General features: G+C 34.4%; 1 protein-coding gene across 1 annotated transcript; it reads right to left on the reverse strand.

Annotated features, from left to right (window-relative positions):
• Positions 1-7,153: 7,153 nt before the first annotated feature.
• On the reverse strand, positions 7,154-21,114 carry LOC107041531. The gene is made up of 9 exons (XM_015262127.1): positions 20,610-21,114; positions 17,176-18,341; positions 15,550-15,658; positions 12,584-12,771; positions 11,441-11,772; positions 10,127-10,451; positions 8,162-8,246; positions 7,958-8,087; positions 7,154-7,345 (listed from the first exon to the last, which is right to left on the reverse strand). The coding sequence occupies exons 1-9, from the start codon at positions 20,828-20,830 to the stop codon at positions 7,319-7,321; spliced, it is 2,583 nt and encodes an 860-aa protein (XP_015117613.1). The 5' UTR covers positions 20,831-21,114; the 3' UTR covers positions 7,154-7,318.
• Positions 21,115-21,349: the final 235 nt, after the last annotated feature.

Genomic DNA, 21,349 nt, shown 5'->3' on the forward strand with positions numbered 1-21,349 from the left:
TGAAAAAATTGAGATAGGAAGTTGAAATTTGGTAGGATTCTAGCCCTTACCATTTACAGGCGGAGATTTCAGATGGGCGAAATCGACTGAGTGGTTTTAAAGATATTATCTCAAAAACTATTCATCCAATTTCATTTTTTTTTTCAAACTAAGTGGATTCCCGGCATAATTCAGTTCGACTTGATTCAAGCCGATAATTCGGTTTGATTCAGGACAATTTTTTTTTGGCGAATCATAGAATTTTCCGGCAGAACTAATTTTTCGTCTTACGGTAGTAATCTCCAAATTTATCGTGTGATCACCGCAAAACTTGTAAAGCTATCACAATAAATCATCAGGTAATTGATAGCTGACGCTCTCACAATTACTAAAAAAATCAGAATAATGTCTTCTACACGTGACAGCTAAAATAAACTACCTCTCGTATCTCTGAACGATCTCCAGGAAAAGTTTGAAGTGTCAAGCCTGATAATTGATCGTGTAGAACTCCATCATCCCAGCACTTTCCTAAAACTTCCAATTTATTCGTCATAAATACTTCAAAAAAGAAGTAACCAATGATGTTTGAAAAGCGAAAGCTCTGGTAAGTGGGTATCTCTCGAGTTTCGCCCAAGCGAATAATTCATCCCGTGTGTTGAACGATAGTGCCTACTGACTCGACCCGATAAACGAGGGATGGCCGTAATATACTACAAGTTTATCAGAGCGTAAAAAGCCGTCAAACTGCGTTTCCCAGATACCTCTCATCCAACGAGTGCCTTCTCAGTGTATCGGATAAATGCACTTGTTACATTTCATGTAGACATTTTAGCTTTTGAAATTTATTCGTTATAATATTGACGTCATCCGAGATTTGGGTTGAAATTTTTCAGAGATTGGGGGTAATTTATTCATAGTTAATTAACATTATAATTAAGGAATCCTCCTGTTTCGTCGTAGAACAGTATATTAAACTAATTATCCTTAAAGTATTCAGGAAATGTTCCAAATTGTTAATTTACAACAAATATGATGGATCTGACATTCCAAAACTATCCGAAAAGAAAAAAATTGAAAATTCTATTGAAATTCTCTAGAAGTTCTACGGGGATTCTATTAAACTTCTAGGGAATTATCGTAAAAACTCCATTTGTTTTTTGCGCAGATTCTATTAAATATTTGATAGGAAAAAGTCAATAGATTTCGATTTTTTTGTTTGAATTTTTCTCTTGAGAGTTTTTTTATTAAAATTATTGGGCACGGATTTTCTAAGTTTTTTCCGCTATATTTAACATCCTCAAAAGTCTTCAAGTTCTTGCACCTAAAAAACATCCTTGATCCCTTTTTGCATGATTACCACCGGATGCAATGAAGCATGTGATGCATCCAACAAGTTGAATTGTCTCGTGAATCTTCATCTTCTTCCCCAAGAATCGTGACTAACTCTTGGATTCATTCCAAATAGCACTGCAGGATATTCACGAGCCGATGCATCAGTCCGATATCAACAACACACTGTACGATTTATTCTTCACCCAATGTCTTAACACTTTCATTGGCTAACTTGTGTCTCCGCTCCCTCTCCCTCCGCCTGATTCGATCCAGCCGATGCGAGTGTAAGTATTGAAAACCATTTGATCATATTCTTAACGCGTAGGAGAGAACGTTAAGTGCGTTTATACTTTTATATATGGCGCATTGAAAGTCAAACGCGTCGTAATGTGATATCATATCGAATTAAACTACCTGGGGCATACCAGCACGACTTGAAGTTATAGATTTTTATTTACCCAGTTAATTCTGCATGTCTATTGCCTCTTGATTTCTGTGGGGAATAGTTTTTTAAACGTTTTTATTGACGATCAATTTTTTTGATTCAGTGGAACGCTAATACATTTTTTAAAATAATTATTCTTCTCTTGATATTAATGATTATCACTGAGTGAAAAGAATATTTTATTTACTAATATTCATTTAGGAATATCCAAGTATCACTTTCATCACTTATGCATAAAGTGAAATTTTACGCACGCTCCGCGTGCGCAAAATCCCACTTTTCCCACATTGTGATGGAAAATAGGGTTCGACACTCATGGGAAAAGTGTTCTTTGACCCTTGGGAGGATGGCGAGTGCCAAAGTCTTTGTTTCGAAATTTTAGAAAAAATGTGTAGACAATAAAAAAATTATTCTCAAAATATTTAAAATATATTGGCGATTCTTTCCAAAATATTTTTCATTTTACATGAATGGTGCAGTTTTTTAAATGAAAAACAACGAAATTAGCTGTGTAGGAGTTGAATTTCAAAAAACTAATTCGGAATTACTATTATACACGTGTTTTCAAAAATTCTGCAAAAAACCTCTCTAGCTCAAAAAATGGAGACCTTGGACTGACTTTAACACTTCAAACGTCTGCGGAGCAAACGAGCAATAAACAATTAATTTTTTTGCACTAATTATTCGTTTTCAGACACATATTATCCATCATCAATTCATGCTAAACCTCACTCCAATAGCCCATGAATTTTAAAACTCATAGTAGTCTCCCCTTGAAAAAATGTGCGCCGCACACCTCCCACGGACGAAAAAACACTTTTACGCACTCGTATCGAAATATTCTTTTAAGGATATCCAAGTATATTTCATCACAGAATTATTATTTTTTTAAACATTCTTTGTTTATTACTATCTTCAATCCTCACACTCGTCAGGAATTTTTTTTCCGTACTGACCTTCACTTTTCCTCGTCCGGGGATTGGTATTGACCCTTCCCCAAACTCGTAAAAGTGAAAATCACTACGGAAAAATATCGTTCACGACTAGTGCCATGGGCTTTTTTTACTCGTATAGTTGGCCAGTCCTCGCCTTCGGCTCGGACGCCAACACCACGCGAGTAAAAAACTCCATGGCACTCGTCCTGAAATATATTATTTCGGCCTTGTGACGAAAATAGCTATTTCGTACGTGATTAATTCCATTACATTTCCTTCTACCTCTCCATTTCTTCAATCTTCCCTAAAGTTTTCGTTTGTGCCGTGCCCAAAAACTGATATTTTCGAGCAATTGTTCATAAAGTTATATCTCACTCAGGGCTGATTTCACATAAAACGTCCATTTTCATATAATCGAAATCAAAACGGCCGAATATTCATCGCCACATAAGATCTAGCCCCGGCAAAAATCCTACAAAAAAGTTATAACCGGTGAAAGGCGAGAAAAATTAAGGCAAATAGTGAACATACAGCACTGCATTGAGTAATTTTTTGTATATATCTCAAATGTGTTTTTTTGCTCCAGCATTTTTTTGCCCCCGAGGTGTCCTGCCACGAAAAATGGATCAGTTTTACCGGAAACAGCGTTTCACGTTTGTTCTTGGTAAACGGACAACACACACACATGAGTGTTGGCTACTTTAATTGGAGAAACGATTACCTCCGTTCTGCCTAACTGGTCTTTTCTCATGTTTGTGCCACAACCAATGTTTTTAACAACCCAGGTGAAGCATACAAACGGCGAGGGGCTATTTAAATCGTGGCCCGTGGCTTATTTACCGGGCTTTACGATACTTTATTCTCCACAAATTTCAATTGCTTAAAAAAAAATGTTCGACTCTTCGGGTGTTGGCTTTCGGGTGGGTAATTGCGTACTAAAGTTCACTTTAATTATGGGGGAAAGGTGGTTAGGATTGTGGATGAGAAGATACATAAATTATTGTAATTCAATAGGATGTATTGCTAACTTAATTTTCATTTCATTTTTTATTGAAATATTGCTACTTGCTGGCGGTATCTCAAACGATTTGATTATTTAAAATAAAAATTATGGAATTGATGTAAATTGATTTTGACATAATTCTGTTTTTTAAAAATCATCAATAGATTGTGCAATTTGAACGCATCTTTAATGTAAAATCAAAGGAATTGTCGCATAATCAAATTACAATGTTTAACGGAATCTAAACGACGAGACTGCGATATATGTATCGTGTGATACCCCCGTGGGATTTGAACTCACAACCTTCAGATTACTCAGCTGACGCTCGTCCAATGGAGCTACTGGGAGTTCCACATTTACCATTGAATTTATCATTTTTATGAATTTAGGTCCATCCTTTAAATAACATTTTAAAAAAACGTTTCTTGATTCATTCCGGAGCGTCTACTTGATCTACTCCTCTTAAGAGTGCCAAGTAAATTTGGCGATGACCTTGAAAATTGACATTCACCAACAAAGTTGTAATTTTTTTAATTAATAGTATTAGACAGATGGTGAACATCGGTGACAACTTTAAAATTTTAGAACTTATGGATATCGAGAAATTAAATAAACAAAATCAGTCTTATACACGGCCTCTTATGGAGTTTTGATTAAATTGAACGTTTCAACCCCCTAGGAACTCAAGAAAAATTTGAAAAAATTTGAAGATATGGGGAATGATGTGTTCAATGTGATGGCGACAAAAAACAATGGGGTACCGGGGTGAATAGAGAGATATTTCAACCCGCCGTACCCATTTGATCCCATGCTTTCTCGAGGTTCGTCACGCGAAATAGAGGATTTTCCGCATTCATTTTCTCGATGTCTAGTTCCGGTTGCGGGTTTGAAATTTCGTTGGATGGATGAATACATATTTCTCCAATGATGGAGGGGAAGAAAAAAATTTTTGTGAATCTTTTTTCAAATTCACTTGGCACCCTTAAGTCGATTGCATCTACTTTGATTGAGTGTATCTAAAAAATTTCACGTCGAGGTGGCGACTTGATTTAAGTAGAGCTTGACTTATTTCTAGTTGACCTCTATTTGACTCAAGTCGTCATTTAACTTGAGCGAAGTCGGCGCTTTACTTGAATCAACAAATTATTCTGATGAGTTCATTCAAATGGAAGGTGACTTGATTCAAGTCGACCCCTACTTGACTCAAGTCGATCCCTACTTGACTCAAGTCGACGCGAATTTCTACAAAATAATCTTCGTGAGTCAAGTAGAAATAATATTCGATTCAACTCTACTACTGATATCTACTTGAATGAAGAAATCATTTTAGCGACTTGATTCAAGTATAGGTTTCATTCGGTTACAGAATGAATGAGCAATTGAAAAAAAAATCAATTTTAGATTCTCTCAGAAATAATTATTGGAGAATAAAAATAATAAGGATGTTCTTGCACTAAAAATAATTTTCACTTTTCCCAACAAAAATAATAAAAAATAAGATATTCTCAGAGTGGATTCGCTTGAGACTCTCCACATAAAATTTCTATTTCTATAACTTACAGCGGACAAGATGAAATGAAAAAAATGCTAATGAGCTCGTTAGAGATTGAAAAGAGAACCATTGTGTATTTCCAATGTCGAAGGATCAAATAATGGATGGAAATAAGAATGATCTTGAACTACTGGTCGTCAAGGTACGGAAAGACGCGCAGATTAATTAAAATACAGGACAATTAGTGGGGTTAGTCATTGACCTAGAAAAAGAGCGTGTTTATAATTAGTGAAGAGTGAATAGGGGAGAATTGTCGTGCGACCGCAACTTTCTATTTCTTCGGGGATCCCAATGGAATATATGTGGGAAATCAAAGGGAGAAAATTTATTTTCTGGCTTTGAAATTTAATTGGTGTCACTGACCTGCGCCCATTCATCACCTCATTGACTTTCGTTATTAATTTCAATTTCATTGACAGCGGGGAATTAATGAGGTAGGAAATTGATGGAATAAACAATCAAAAACTATTTGATGTCAGTGACCCTTTCCGCCTATTCATTACCTCACTTATATAAATCCATTCCATTGGAATTGGGAAAATTAATGGGACGGAAATGATTGAGATTTTCCTGGCATTTTTCATTGATGAATACCATTGATAATTTTAAGAGCATTTTGTTATTGTAATTATCGAATCTTCCCAGACACGCCAAAAACCTAGCACTTTCATTAAAAAATTCTATTGGAATTCTATTGAAAATCAGTCCAAATCGACTTCTGGTGATAACAATTTGGTACTCGAAATTAAGAGTCCAAAATTAAGGGTCACAAGGGTCAAAGTAAGGGTCACGAGGGTCAGATTAAGGGTCATGAGGGTCAGAATAAGGGTCACAAGAGTCAGATTAAGGGTCATGAGCATCAGAATAAGAGTCTCGAGGGTCAGGTTGAGGTTCACACACGTGTGATTAAGGGTCATGAGGGTCGGTTTAAGGGTCACAAGGGTCAGATGAAGGGGCCAAATAAGGATAACAAGGATCTAAATAAGGTTCACAGGGATTAGATTAAGGATCACAAAGGTCAGAATAAGTATTGTCGGGGTCATATGGGGGTTGTCGAGCGGAGTGAGCTCCCTAGTTTTTAATAAAATTGGTATATCTTCATTTGTTAGTTTAGTATTATTTCTCTCTATTAATCGCTAGTGGTTATCGGTTGAATTGAATGTGAGACTCTCGTAAAACTGATGTTCTATGATAATTCAGGAGTGACATTCTAAAACGTATCAATTCGATTTTCCACATCTCAATGAAAACCCATTATCTTCACTGAAAAAAAAAAATTACTTTTGCCAAGGAATCATTTTCTTGGGAGAAGAATTAATTTTTTTGGGAGCGTATCTCTCCACGCCACTCATTCACAGGTGGATGAAGTTCATCTGCAAATATTACAATTATGTTGAATTATAAAATGATTATGCTACATATGACCTTCAATGACCACTCTTCATTATTTTTCAATTTCTTCAAATTTGAGATTTTTGTAGGTAAAATAATTTTGAATAATTCTAAATGTTAATGATTGTCAATGGAGTTTATTCGAGGTCATATGTATGTAATGAAAATAATTTCGTGGCAAAAGTAATTTATTGTCTCAGTGTTCATATGTTCATATCATGACATTTCAATTGATGATAGTACTGACATGAAAAAATAGAAGAAGAGAGCAGTGGTGTAAGAACCTATAAAAGAGAATCCATTCAGAAGCGAATTGCTAATTTATGAGCAACAATAACTATACTCATTTATTAAAAAATGCAATGATCCACATATTTTAAAACGAAACCGGATGATTTTTGTAGAATCCATAGATGGTCCCGGAGAGTAAAAATAATTAGGATATTGTTGTAAGGGATGAAGGATTGAAATCACCATTTTATAAACAAATTCATGTATTTGACAACTGTTGGGCCGCCAACAACATAGATAATACGATATAATTCTTTAAAATAAACATACTTAAATCATACGATATATATAAAATAGCATTGTCTCACTTTGATTCTTTGATAGAAAATTTGATACTCGCTGGTGAATTTATTATACAAAATTTTACGACCATGTGATGGCGGGTTGCATCAGTAGTAAGGCCTTCGTGGATTATTCTGCAGCAAAAACACAAAAACATTAAAAAAATTATTCTCTCTCTCTTTAAATAAAAAAATAAACCTCAGAAAACGCATGAACATTATTTTGTGAAGATTTAGAAAATGACTGGGATTTTAAGAATTTACCAAGAATTTACCAAAAATTTCCCTTAAACAATATTTTTAATTTCGAACATTTTCATTTTCAAATTCTTTTTTTCTGTTACATTCCACGAGTTTACGACTATTTTTGTAGATCACCAAATTTTCCATAAAAAATGTTTCACAGCAAAAGTTTCTCAAATTCCTTCTATTGCCAGATATTCATCGAATAATCTGTAAATTTTCAGTTCCTTAGAGTTTGACATTCAACTTTCATTGCAGGCTATAAAAATTGAATAAAAAAGGACGAACACTTCTGTTACGATAAATAATGAAAAATCAATGAGTTCTGACTGTCATAATGCAATTTTCTTGATTAAAAAAAAAGTATCGAATATTTTTCATCCAATTTTCATATTTTATCATTTTATTACATTTATCTTTATCGAAAAATTATATTTTTCATGCAGGAACCCAATTATCGTTGTTTACAACTACACTATCAAATGAAAAAAAGTAATTAATCACCAGAGGGTTCGGTCTAAATCGATATGCGAGCATCATTCTCTTCCTGTACGCGTCAAATTCGTCATCGTCACGTGATATGTTGTCCGGCCTCTCAGACCCTAGACCGGCGCTGTCCAGTCTGCTGGTTGCCCTAGAAAATTTCTCTTTAGTAGATCCCAGACCCTTCACTCATTGCATTGAGAAACAATAAAATTGAGAACGTACTTGTTTACTGGTTCCACACGTCCACTCCCCTCACTGCCCAATCCTTGACCTTCACTCCAGCCCAGTTTCTGTAACATCTGGAAACCTGGACAAAAAATGGGCCCAAAATAATTTCAAGTTGATCGACAAATAAATTCAGTAAAAAGTACAGGGAAACGAGGCTAACTGTCTTCAATGGTCAATGTCTAGAGATAGATAGAGTGAAATCCACTTTTTTTTGTTTATTTTCAATAAAAAATTTTCAAACTTCAAAATGAAAAGACATTCGTTAAGATCGTATCGTTTTATCGGAAAGTATTGGAGATTGAAAAATATGAAATGGTGAAACGTAATGAAAGAGCGAAAATATTTTGGTTTCATTAGAAATTGAATTCTCTCGAGAACGAGTGATTGAATGACAAAATTGCAATAGACGTTTCTTGTGGAAAATTTGATTGATAAAATCAATCCAATTATTCTTGTCTGTTTATTTCATGAGTTTATGACTGCATTGAAAGTATAGTTTCCATTTTCTCAACTCTTTCTAACAGTTATATAATTTACTAAAACCGAATATTATTCTTATCAAGTCATAATAAATCATCCTGAAGACAAAAAATCAATTATGACATAATTATGATCATCATAAACATTCGTCTGTAGAAAAAGAAAAGACACTGATTTTTTTTTAATTTCATGCTAAAAAAAATAAAGGCAATAAAAATAAAAAATTGGAATTATTATTCTTTTTTGTAGCTTTTCACGAGTGCACGACTGCATTAATTAAGTGAAGTAATTTCCATGTTCTAAAATATTTCTAACAGATACTATACACTCTCTTAACCCTATTAAGTCATAATAAATCTTCCTAAAGACAGAAAATCCATTATGACATAATCATTATGAACACGAACGTACGTTCAGAGAAGAAAAAGACATTTTTTCCACAAGAAATTTCATGCTCTACAAAAAATGTTTTTTTAACATTTTATCGTGAATTGCTCATCCCCGAAATAAACACAACTAAAATGAAAAATTGGAATTATTATTCTTCATCATCTTGCTAATGATATTGAAGCTGGGAAATTGCAATCAAATGTTGCACTTGATTATTTCACGATTGCATAAAAAGTGTAATTTCCACGTTCTAAACTCTTTCCAACGGTGATATAATTCATTAAAACCGAATATTAACCTTATTAAGTCATAATAAATCATCCTAAAGACAGAAAATCCATGATGACATAATTATTATCAACATGAACGTACGATTAGCGAAGAAAAAGGCATTTTTTCACGAGAAATTTTATGCTCTACAAAAAGTTATTTTGACATTTTCATGATCATCTTGCTAATGACATTAAAACTGGGAAATTTTAATCAAATGTTGCATTTTACGATCTCACAACTTCATCAAAAAAGGTCATTTCCAGGTTCTAAATTCTCAAGTCATAATAAATCATCCTAAAGACAGAAAATTCGTTATGAAATAGTTATTACCGATATGAACGTACGTTCAGGAAGAAAAACACATTTTTGTCCCACAAAAAATTTCATTCTCTACAAAAAAGTTATTTTGCCTTTTTTCCTAAAATCGCTCGTCCACGAAATGAGGACAACAAAAATGAAAAATTGGAATTATTATTCTTCATCATCTTGCTAATGATATTGAAACTGGGAAATTACAATCAAGTGTTGCAGAAAAAAAACCATTTCCGCGTTCTAAACTCTTTCCAACAGTGATATAATTCATTAAACCCGAATATTAAGCCATAATAAATCATCCTAAAGACAGAAAATCCATTATGACAGAAGTATTACCATCATAGCCATAAGTTTGCAAAGACACTTTAACTGAAAGACACTTTAACATCCCGAAATTATCCTAAACATTGCAAAAACACTCGAACTGAAGAGCCGACGAGAACATGCCCCTAGGATTAATCTAATGGTTTTATAATATCTCAAAATTATCTCCATCATTACCTATATTATCTTCCTTAAGTTTGTACTCCTTGTAATCACTGAGATCAGGCTCCTTTCCCTGCTTGAGGGCACTGTACTGTTCCATAAACTTCTTGAGCTCATCCGGTGGCAAGAAATCGCCAATATGATGTTTACCCTCTGCCTGAGCTGTCAACTCGTCAGCCCATATTTGCGTTGCCTCCATCTCCGCTGATCTTATTTTATGCTCCCATGTGCCACCTTCAGTCTCCTCGTCACTGTCGTATTCGTATTTATGCTTTCCCTGGGATTCTAAGCGTTTCACTTCTTCTCGTTTTTTCAATAAATTTTGGTAGAGGAGATTGATCTGGAAACACAACGACAAGTAATCAATGAAAAGAGGGTTGAAGAGCGTTGAGATTTTCAATCTCAGGATTTGTCTATTGGATTGGGTAAACATTTGGGGGAATTCATGAATGAAAAATACGATTTTTACATTTCGTTGTATAAATAAATATGTAGGGTGAAAGATTGATTTTTGATGAATTGTTAATGGAGAATTAATCTCCAAAATGTGCAATTTTCCTTTCACTTTATGCGCCTTCAATTAGTTTTTTTTTTTTGGTAAACATTCAATTATGTCGGAAATGAGCGAGTTTATGAGAAAATGTCAAAAGGCCTTTTTTGTAGAGAATTCAATTTTCAACAAAAATTTGTTACTGACATTTCCTCTCAAAATCACTAATTAACGAGATAATTTAATTTCTATGTCACGAAATATTTTGTATTCAAGTATTTTTCACTTGAATTGGGCGAGCAATGGGGGAAATGCAATGAATGAAGAATTCTATTTTGTTTGAATTAATATATATAAATATAAATTTCTTGTATGAATAAATATCTAGGGTGGAAGATTTTGTTTCGATGAATTGCTAATGGAGCATTAATCTTCGAAAATTGCAATTTTTCAAATATTTTATAAATCTTCCTGAAGAATTTCGAAATTTTTTCAATTCCGAACGGATGAATGGTCAATTTGTATTTTTTTTTTTCAAATGTAATCATTTAGAAGCGAGTGAATATTTTGATATTGTAAATATAATTTGAGCCTATAATTAGCCTCCTCTGTTGGGTCTAGAATAAATAAATAACAAATGTTCCGTTATCTTGGAAATGAGTGGTTTTAAAAGGAAATGTCAAAAGGCCTTTTTCCAGAGAATTAAATTTTCAACAAAAAATTTTTCCTGACATTTTCTCTCAAAATCACTAATTAACAAGATAATTCAATTTCTATATGTCATAAAATATTTTATATTCTCGTGAAGAGAGTGATCAACCAAAAATGTAGACAATTACCTTGTAATGATCCTCAGCTTTTTTCCACTGCTCCTCACTTAGATCCAACGTCCCAAAGGTCTGTCTGGCGTACTGTATCAACGCAGGATCGTTCCTACATATTTTCGTGAGCATGGGATTCTTTCCTTTGGTATTCTGGCCCTTCGGTGGCATAACCGGCAGTCCCTGGCCAGGGAGAGCCAGTCCTGGCGGACGAATGGGCATTGTCGGAGGTACACCAGGAATAACTGGTGAGACTATCACCCCGGGAATAGAAATCTTATTATCTGGCTCACTCCAACGACTCCGTCGCTTTCGTTTTCGTTCTTCTCTGCTTTCCTCCTTTGACATGTCTACAATCAAACAAAATATATTTTTTAATTAAAATAAAGGGTGTAGAGTCATAATTAATTTATGCATTCATATTTTTATTGATTTAGATAAATTTATTTAAATCAAATAACGGAGCTTTTATTAAAAATTAGATTTGATTTTTATTGGCGTTTTTATTCACATGAAATAAAGTTTAAAAAAAACACAAACGAATATTTCTTTGATACAAATAAAGACTTCATCAGTTACAAATGAATTAATTTTTCAGATACCGTGAGAAGGAATTTACTAGCATGTAATAACCCTTTATTTGGATCAAATAAATTAAGTATATTCGAATTCAATGAATAAATTTGGAATAAAATCGTCTAGTGTGATTGATGGACTCTTTGAAGGATAGTGGAGTGATAGAAATTAAAAATAAAACTAGAACAAGGAACAAAATAAATGAAATTTATTTAAATCAAATGACAGAGCTTTAATTCAAAATTAAATTTGATTTTCACTCACGTTTATTCACAGCAAACAAAGTTTGAAAAAAACACAAACGAATTTTTTTAAAATTTTAATAAAGACTTTACTAGTTAGAAATGAATTAACCCTGTAGAAGAGAACGAATTTATTGGTCTGTAATAATCCTTTATTTGAATCAAATAAATTAATTATATTTGGATTCAACAAATATTATTCAACAAATTGTCTTATGTGATTTATGAACTCTTTGAAGGATAGTGAAGTGACAGAAATTGAAAATAAAAATAGAATAAGGAACAAAATGAATAAAATTTCACAATAAAATAATGAAGGAATAATAAAAATTTAATTGCTCACCACTCTGTGATAAACTTTTAATAGTTGTTTTATCGACATCGTCATTGTCACTGAGTGCCTCTTCCGGGCAGTATGGTTCAGCCCCAGCGCCCTTCTTACTCCCATCTTTATCAGCCTTTTCAGCCCGAAATTTGGCCACCAATCCCCTGTACTGCAGATACGCTGCACTTTGCTTTTGGTGCAGAAACCTTGATTAAAACAATACTTAAAACTCTGTCGAGTGAAATTTACGCCTAATGAAGTATCCAAATTACTGATTTTATTCTTTGTCAATCATACGATTACGAGAAAATGCCAAAATTTCATTACTGTACCAGAGAATATTATAAAAATTTGTAAATACAAAACAATACGGAAATTAATGACATAAGGCCCGCGTGTATTATGGTTCGAACCTGATCTTAGTGGTTTTTTTTTTCATAATCTGAAATTTTTTCAGTTACCATTCAGTTTTACATAGCCCTAGAATTATGATTGTATAATTAAAAAAACTGGAACATTTTCAAAGAGCGTTTTTCAATAGTATTGGGAAATAAACCCAATAGGGAGGATATAGCAAATTCATTATTTACTGCATTTAATGATTGTTAGGTCGTCATTTGCCGCAGTAGGAAATGGTTGTCAGATCGTTGCCATGATAAATTATCCATTTACAATTTCCTCTCTGGCGGAATTCTTTCCCAATCTTTTGTAGTCGAACATCAGACCTTTCATTTGAGCCCCATTTGACCCTAAATTTCCGGACATTTTACAATGATTTTATTATTTAAAATTTGCAAGTCCGAATTTGAATCTCGATATTGAACCGTTGAACAACATTTTGGTACATTTTATAAATCTGAACAAAATTAGAAAGTTTAATTTTGGAGGAAGATTGATGAAATAATAAAAAAATGCAATTTCTGAAAATTACCCGCATTTTTTATAAATAATTTATAAACATCAACTTTCCACCATGAAAATCATTTGTTCGGAATTGTAACAAATTTATTCATATTCCGAATTTTACCAGAAATCGATTTCATGCCTAAAAGTTTAAATAATTTCAATTATTCATTTATAACAACAACAAATATATAAAAACAATAATAATTCTGTGCAAATATTATTTGAATGGCCCTAAATGTTGATGATTTTTTTCAAATTTTTCGCACACAATTTAATTGACAAATTTGATTATTGAAAATGGTTGAATCTATAGTATGGTGTGTACCAAACTGTAAAAGATACTTGGATATCCTTAAGGTATATCGCAAAACAATACCACCGAAAAGTTAGTCCCTATGGATTTCCGAAGAAAATTGTAAATGACGTAATTGATTACATTCTCATAAGTTATTGAGTTTTTCTATCCTCATATGTTGTTGATGAAGGCAACCATAACTGTTTAAATCACATAGGAAATGATTCACAAAATTTCCATTTTTTAAAGTTGAATATCACAGAAAGTGGGGACTATAAGATTTTACAAAAAAATCACCGTATTCAAAATTTACCAATCTACCATGGATTCATTTTTTAAGACCGTCGGAAGAACCGTTTTCTGATAAGATGAAAAAATTCGAGTTCGGGGGGACCCATAACCCCTGTTTGGCCTGTGCCTCGCGTGTTAGTTAGATTTTATTTCAATAGCTGGGGAATATTAAAAACATTGTCCATGAAAAACATGGAGACAATCATGACAAAAACCTGTTTTCTAGGAATATACCTTAAAAACGCTCTTTGAAAGTGTTCAGTTTTATTTCTACTTTTTTTATCGTTCACTCATAATTTTTAGGGACCTCTGCGTGATGCAAAATCCGATGGAAAATGTGATGTTTTAGATTATGAAGATGGAAACAATCGAGATAACGTTCGAAAGGTACTCCACCTGAGCCTTAAAAAAGGGATTGAATTATTTACTCGTGAATTAATTCTCGAGTCATTCTCTCAATTATTTACGTGAATGTACAAGATAATTAGAACAATTTCAGGGAAAAAATGGAGTGAATTCATAGAAAAAACGAAAATAATGAAAAAATCATCATTACAGAAATTTAAAAAAAATTTAATTTCTAGAAACTTATTCTGCTGCAATGCAAATGGGGATCTTCCAATGAAAATTGAATGAAATACTAATTCAGACTTGATTTTCTGAAACTGTGAAACCGCTGGAAAGCCCCCAATTACATAATTGTACTAAAATACCATCTAACAATAGCAAAAACGTTTGATTATCTCATTGAGGTCGCAAGAAAGCTTAACAAGTGAAGTAAGCGCAAAGCTTAGGAATAAATTCAGTGTGAAGTAGGTGGGTGGACAGACGTATCATCAGTGACATTAAAAGCGATGGACGAATGTGGAATAAAGAATAGTGAGGAATAAATCATCATCCTAATTAACCCATTAAAGAGGAATTTCAGGTTCAGAATAATATCGAATTGGAAGTCTTTACGATGGAATAAAATTTTAAAAATTACCTTTTTTTTCGTTTTTCAAATCATCAATGTTATTGATTTATTTTTAATGTTGTTTTTTGAGATAAGAAAATAAACAAACAAATTATTTCTTTGAACGTTTTTTTTCAAAATAGTTCTCATGAATTTCACATAAGTAAGAAGAATTTGTGAACAAACACTGAATATTCTTCATTAGTTTATTCAACAATTGACGATTAACTGTGATTTAATAAATTTCGAAGGAGTAAATTCAGACGTTAGTTGAATAAAAAAGCTTCTAAAAAGTAATTATTTGAGAACAAGTCGAACTGCAGGGAAAAAAAAATCTTGAAATGAGAATTAATGAGAAAAGATAATGTTCGAAGGGAATTAACAATAGGTCACTTGAGGAAGTGATAATTTACAAATAAACTGTGAATTGTGTGGATTAAACTTGTTAGTTGAATGTGAAGTATTCAGTGTGATAAGCACAAGTGGAAATGGGGAATTTTAATGCATGCTGAAGGAGTCAGTGAGGACAGTAGTTACCAGAGCTTGGGATCTTGGGCATTCTTCTCGCGTACTTCTTGCTCAATGGCATCCCCACAGTCAGCCACTATTCTCGCCAATTGTTCAGCTTCTACCGGGCAATTACGACCTGAAAACAATACCAAAATCAGTCAATAATTCAATAAAAATCTAGGCTTTAAAAAAAAATTGTCGAGATTAATAATTTACTTTCATTAATTAATTAAGATTATTGAAAATATCATCAAAATCCTCAGTTCCAGAGGAAAAACTGAACAATTGCATTTTTTTATGAATGAGTATGGTTATTGTTGCTAATAAATGAGTGATTTGCTCTCGAATGGATTCGCTTTTTTTATAATTCTTATTTCACTATTCTCCTTTTCTATTTTTTCATGTATAGTACTATTATCAATTGAAATTTCATTAAAATTTTGCGTATTATTTCGTTGTGTCAAATGTTTCTACATTCAAATCCTCTCAAGACTTTAATTCGTTTTCAGTCCGGGTTCAATCAAGGTTTAATCAGTATATAGCCGGGATTTAATCAGGGTTTACTCAGGATTTAGTCAGGCTTTAACTCAGGTTCTGTCAGACGTTGGTCGGGAACATGAATCAATATGAATAAGTATTCAACATACACTAAGAAAAAAAAAACTATTTTCGCGAAATATCCATTTACTCGAGAGAAGTATTTATTTTTGCAATACCGTATTTCTCCAGTCGAGTCATTCCCAGGCAATCCTCATTAGGTTTCAATTACGTCAATTATAATGCTCTAGAAGATGATCATCTAGTTATGGCCTTGAGTGAACGCCCTCAATAAGTATCAACATTAAAAAATTAGTGGGAATTCTTTCTTCTAAAAAATAAGAAATTTAGGAAAAATACATAATCATTAGAAGAGTTCATTCAATGTCATGTGCAACATAGTCATCCTCTAGATCAACATGATTGTTATAATTGAAACTCAGTCAGGCTCGTCCAGGAATGATTCGATTGAAGAAATACGATTTTTAAAAAATGAATACTTCTCTCAAGTAAATGAATATTTGGCAAAAATAATTTTTTTTCTCAGTGTAGAGATACATTTGATATAAAAATCTCATGACGGTATTGTATAACTTGATAAGCAATGAAGCTGTTCTCACCATTTTTCAACTTGATTAAGAAGGCATTGAAATATACTTTTTAAGTTCTGATTCAATTGATATTACTGGTATTTCTGGCATGGAAAAAAAAACGATTTTCTCTTTCAAATTGCATATACAATGTGCTGCAATTCAACAACGAGTTATGCGATGCCCATCATATTCAGACAGAATCAAGAGGATATTATTATCAATTTTTTGAGCTATGACTAATTCCATTTTGATAAAAAAATTTTGAATGATCGTTGAACAATCGATTTTTGGAAAAATATCAATTTCCTTGAATTTGTATGAGAAATTGAATTTTAATTGGTATCAATGAATAGAGTTTATTCATGAATAAATTCACAAAATTCAATTGATTCTTTAAACGAAAATTTCGAAAAAAAAAGAAACAAACGACCACATTTAGTTACCCTAACCCAAAAAATTGTAACCTAAATTGGAATTCCAAAGGTTTCCATTCGGAAGCAAAACCCCACCAATAATAATTTACCTGAAACCCCTCCAGCAATATTAGGCGCGGGTGCCCTCGCGGGTGGTGGAACCTGGACATTAGCCACGGGGAACCTGGTTCCCATAATACACCCAGCGCCTCCATTCCCCTGAATGATCCCAGGTGGCACACTGGGTGGTGGAACATTGAGATTGGGTGGTGGTACCGTTGGCACAGCATTGATTCCCCCGACCGCATGGACAGGTGGTGGTGCCGAGATGATGATCGGTGGCATAACCGGTGGAGGAACATTAGGAACACTGGGAACACTGGCCACCCCGATGTTGCCCGACGTCGTCACCAGGGGGTTCAGCCCCACCATGTTGGGTGGCATCTGTGTCATAGGAGGCAGAAGCCCTGGTGGAGGAACATTTGTGGGAATAGTCGGTGGGATTGTCCCTTGGAGCCCCAGATTACTCATTCCTCCACAGGTCTGAGGGACGAGATGTTGAGGGGTCGGTGGAACCTGCGTCAGGTTCTGCATGGGAATACTCGGTGGTGGAACCGTGGTATTGGGAACAGCTGGTGGGAGTCTAATGGGTGGAGGTGGCGGTCTGATCATGTGGGGAAGTGGCAGGGACATCCTGGGTGTCTCCACGGGGAAGGCCTCGGTCTTCATGGGGATCTGAACGATAGGAGCCCTAGGAGCACTGACAGGATTGATGTTCCTGAGGGTTGGAGGTGGAACTTTAGTCATCTGGATGATGGGGGGAGGCACCAGAGGGGCCACTGCAGGCGTCTGTGGACTCTGGTGGCACTGAGGGGGGAATTGGGGACGGGGACCGTTCACTTGGTGGTAAGGAGGCCTCCTAGAGTCCGGAGAGGGCGAGGATCTGTGCCTAGGGGGCGACGGACTGGAGGAGGAGCTTCTTCGACGCTCGGAACTCCTGCCCCAACGGCTCTCGTTCCTTCGTCTGTCTCTTCTCTCCCAGTCCCGGGTCTTTTCACCGTTCCATCGCCTCTCGCGGGAGTCGTAGGTCCTCTCTGTTCTCTCGTTTCTATCCGCTCGATCCGACCTATCTTCACGCTTTTCTTCCGGCTTTTGGGGGACTTCGGGCTTTGTCGATGGGGCTTTATGTGCTATTTTCTTGAATTGGTCTAGGAAACTACCGTCGTTGGCGAATAAATTGACGGTGGGCTGGGACGTTGGCTTCTCGTCCTCTTTCCTATAAATAAAACTTATCTCTAATCGCTGGTGACCTAGAGACTTTTCGAGGGAATCAGCTGAGTGATTGATGTTAGGGGGGTTGAGTGGGTGGATTGAGCTCACGATTGGAGGTGGATTATTTTTAGGGGGTAATGGGTTGTTCTCGTGACATTGAGGGGTCTGGAAGCGCCTGGTTTCGGTGGGATGAATATGATTTTATTGCATGGAGTATTGTAAATGCCAGTGGAGGAAGATGAGATTGACGGAATTATGATGATGCTGAAATTAGGGGTGTCTAAATATTTTGAAACTATGTGCAAACTCGTTCGCACTTGAAAAACAATTGTACAATTGATTTTTCGATCCTTATACTCTTAAGAATCCCCTGAATTGAATCATCTTAGTTTCAGCTTGATGAAAATAAGAGTTGATTTGTTTGTATTGTTGACATTTTAGAGATGTTAAGGGTTCTGTTTTTCAGCTGATGACATTTTTAAATAAATTTAAGTTGTATGTAAATTATCTGGTGATGTTTTCGACTGGAATCTATCAGTGGAATGATTGAATGTTGAAGAAGTGGAAAATTTAAGGGTTCGATTTTTTTTCCATTCTATATTTTCCAGTTGATAGCATGAATAATTCATGATGAACTACTTATTACAAAGATGAAATGACATTTAACAAGACGTTTAGTAGTATTTTAGTAGTTATTTAGTAGGAGTTTAGTAGTCTGGTGGTAATTTCCAGAAGAGCAACATTGGATTCGCTTCAGGGAGGAAAAAATCATGAAATTCCAGATTTCACTGAAAATTCTAAGGAATTCGAAATATTTTTCGTAGAAAGAAAGCAGAAGTTTATTGACTTACTTCAATTTTCAATAAAACAATGAATGTTCAGTACGACATTGAAATTTCAAGATTATATTTTTATTGGAGTTTTCCTGATCTTTATTAATTTTCGTCTAATAATAAATACACTCTTCATCTCACTATGAGTGAATAGTTTATTAGGAATGATTGATGATAAATTACTCATTAACAAGATAAAATAGAATTCAACAAGACGTTTAGTAGTAGTTAAGTAGAAATTTACAGACAAGCAACACAGAATTAGATTCAGGAAAAAAAATCGTGGAATTCCAAATTTCACTGAAATTTTAACGGAATTCAAAATGTTCTAGTAGAAAGAAGACAAGAGTTCCTCAACTCACTTGAATTTTCAATAAAAAAATTAATATTCAATACCAAATTGAAAATTCAAGAATGTATTTTCATTAAAAATTTTCAAACTTCTATGAATTTTCATGCAATAATTGAACTACCATTTTCAGTTTCTACTTTTTTCGATTTCCAAGAATAGTCAGAAATTTTGGCAAATAAATTTTTTTAAGTGACAGATACCCTCAATCCTCCATTAAATATCATCATCTTTCAATTCAAAAAGTAAAACAAAATATCTAAGAATATCATAACCCAAAAATAAATGAAAATACTTCAAGAATTCCTCCCACCATCTCCATCAACACACCAAAATCCCATTAAAAACCTTTAAAAAAAAACCTTTAAAATATTTTTCCCTGTAGTATTCCCACTATCTTCAAAATTCCTCATCACTAAGATAATTTCTCATGTATTGAGCCTCGTTATTTTTACATTTTTGAATTTTACCAAAAAATCTCAAAAGGCCTTTTATGTAGTTTTCAAAATTCCCAACAAAAAATGTCTTTTAAAATTCCTTCCCAATACCATTCATTACCGAGATGATTTCACATGAAAAAAATTAACTTCTTTAAATTGTGAAACTAGACCATTTTGTTAATCATAAATTTCATAAACAGCTAATTTAATTTAAAATAAAATGAAAAAAATTTTTTTTCCATGATAACTATACTTTTTCCCCTTTAAAATGAGCCTAGACTGATCTCAATTAATGAATTTGTTTCTGAGTTATGAGTATCACAAAAAAAGTCAAAAGGGGCCGTTTCACACCACTCTCCCTTACGAATTTCATAAATTATTAATTAAAAACTCAAACTAGTCCAATATTCGCCACACAGAAAACTGACCTACGACCTCCAGTCATTCATCAATACAAATATTATCCCCTTCAACCCAAAATGTGAAATAAAATTCAATGTTCCCACAAAACTTCAAACCGCATAACCCAAAAATTAATTAATGAGATGAATGAATTAAAACCCTCCAAGAATTCCCAATCATCTCCATCGACCCACCAAACCCCATCAGAAACGTTAAAACGTCACTCCAATGAAAAAAAATCTACTTACTTGACAGCAGAATTATTTTTCCCCGCAGTACTTGCACTATTCGCCGACGATTTTTTAACATTCTCAGAGGCCTGTTTGCTCTTCATCTCCTGCATTTTCGCCTGAATTTCCATTTTCTTCTGCTGTATAATTTGCTCCTGCTTGGACATTTGTGCAAAACGCTCATTCCTCGAGGTTTTTGACACAAATGGATCGGAGCCCTTCACCCCACGATACGCCATGTTTCGTATTTCTTTCACCAAATTCTATTTTTCCACCAAATGTTTTGGATGTTTTTTGTCTATCAGGAGACGATTGTGGAGACCATTGATGGCATTGATGTGAATTCGGTCACTGCAATTACGTCTAGTACCTCACGAAGGTGCACTCGCTAATTTCGTCATTGTGCAGTTGTTCTCAGATTATTTTTTACGAGTGAATAAAAATGTTGAAAAATGAGTTTTATTTTTGTTTTAATGCCCCTGATGGCAGGTTACGTACTGCAATGGGTCACTGATAGCCCATGATAGCCACTGTAATGCTAGGATTCGGCCCTGGATGAAGACGCGCATGCTCCCAGGGGCAGCGCTTGTCACGTGACCAGCGGCGCAGGCGCGATTGACCGGCGCGCTGAAAACTTTGACGAGGTTCTGGTGAATTCGTCGGGAGGGCTATTTTATTTTACATTTTTGGGGGCTAGGGCAGGGAGTTTTGTTCCGGAAAATGAGGTGAGGAGGAATTAATTGGGCGAGAGTGCAGAA

This window comes from Diachasma alloeum, unplaced genomic scaffold (assembly GCF_001412515.2).
Source record: "Diachasma alloeum isolate Michigan unplaced genomic scaffold, Dall2.0 Dall_scaffold_00366, whole genome shotgun sequence".
NCBI classification, from domain to species: Eukaryota; Metazoa; Arthropoda; class Insecta; order Hymenoptera; family Braconidae; genus Diachasma; species Diachasma alloeum.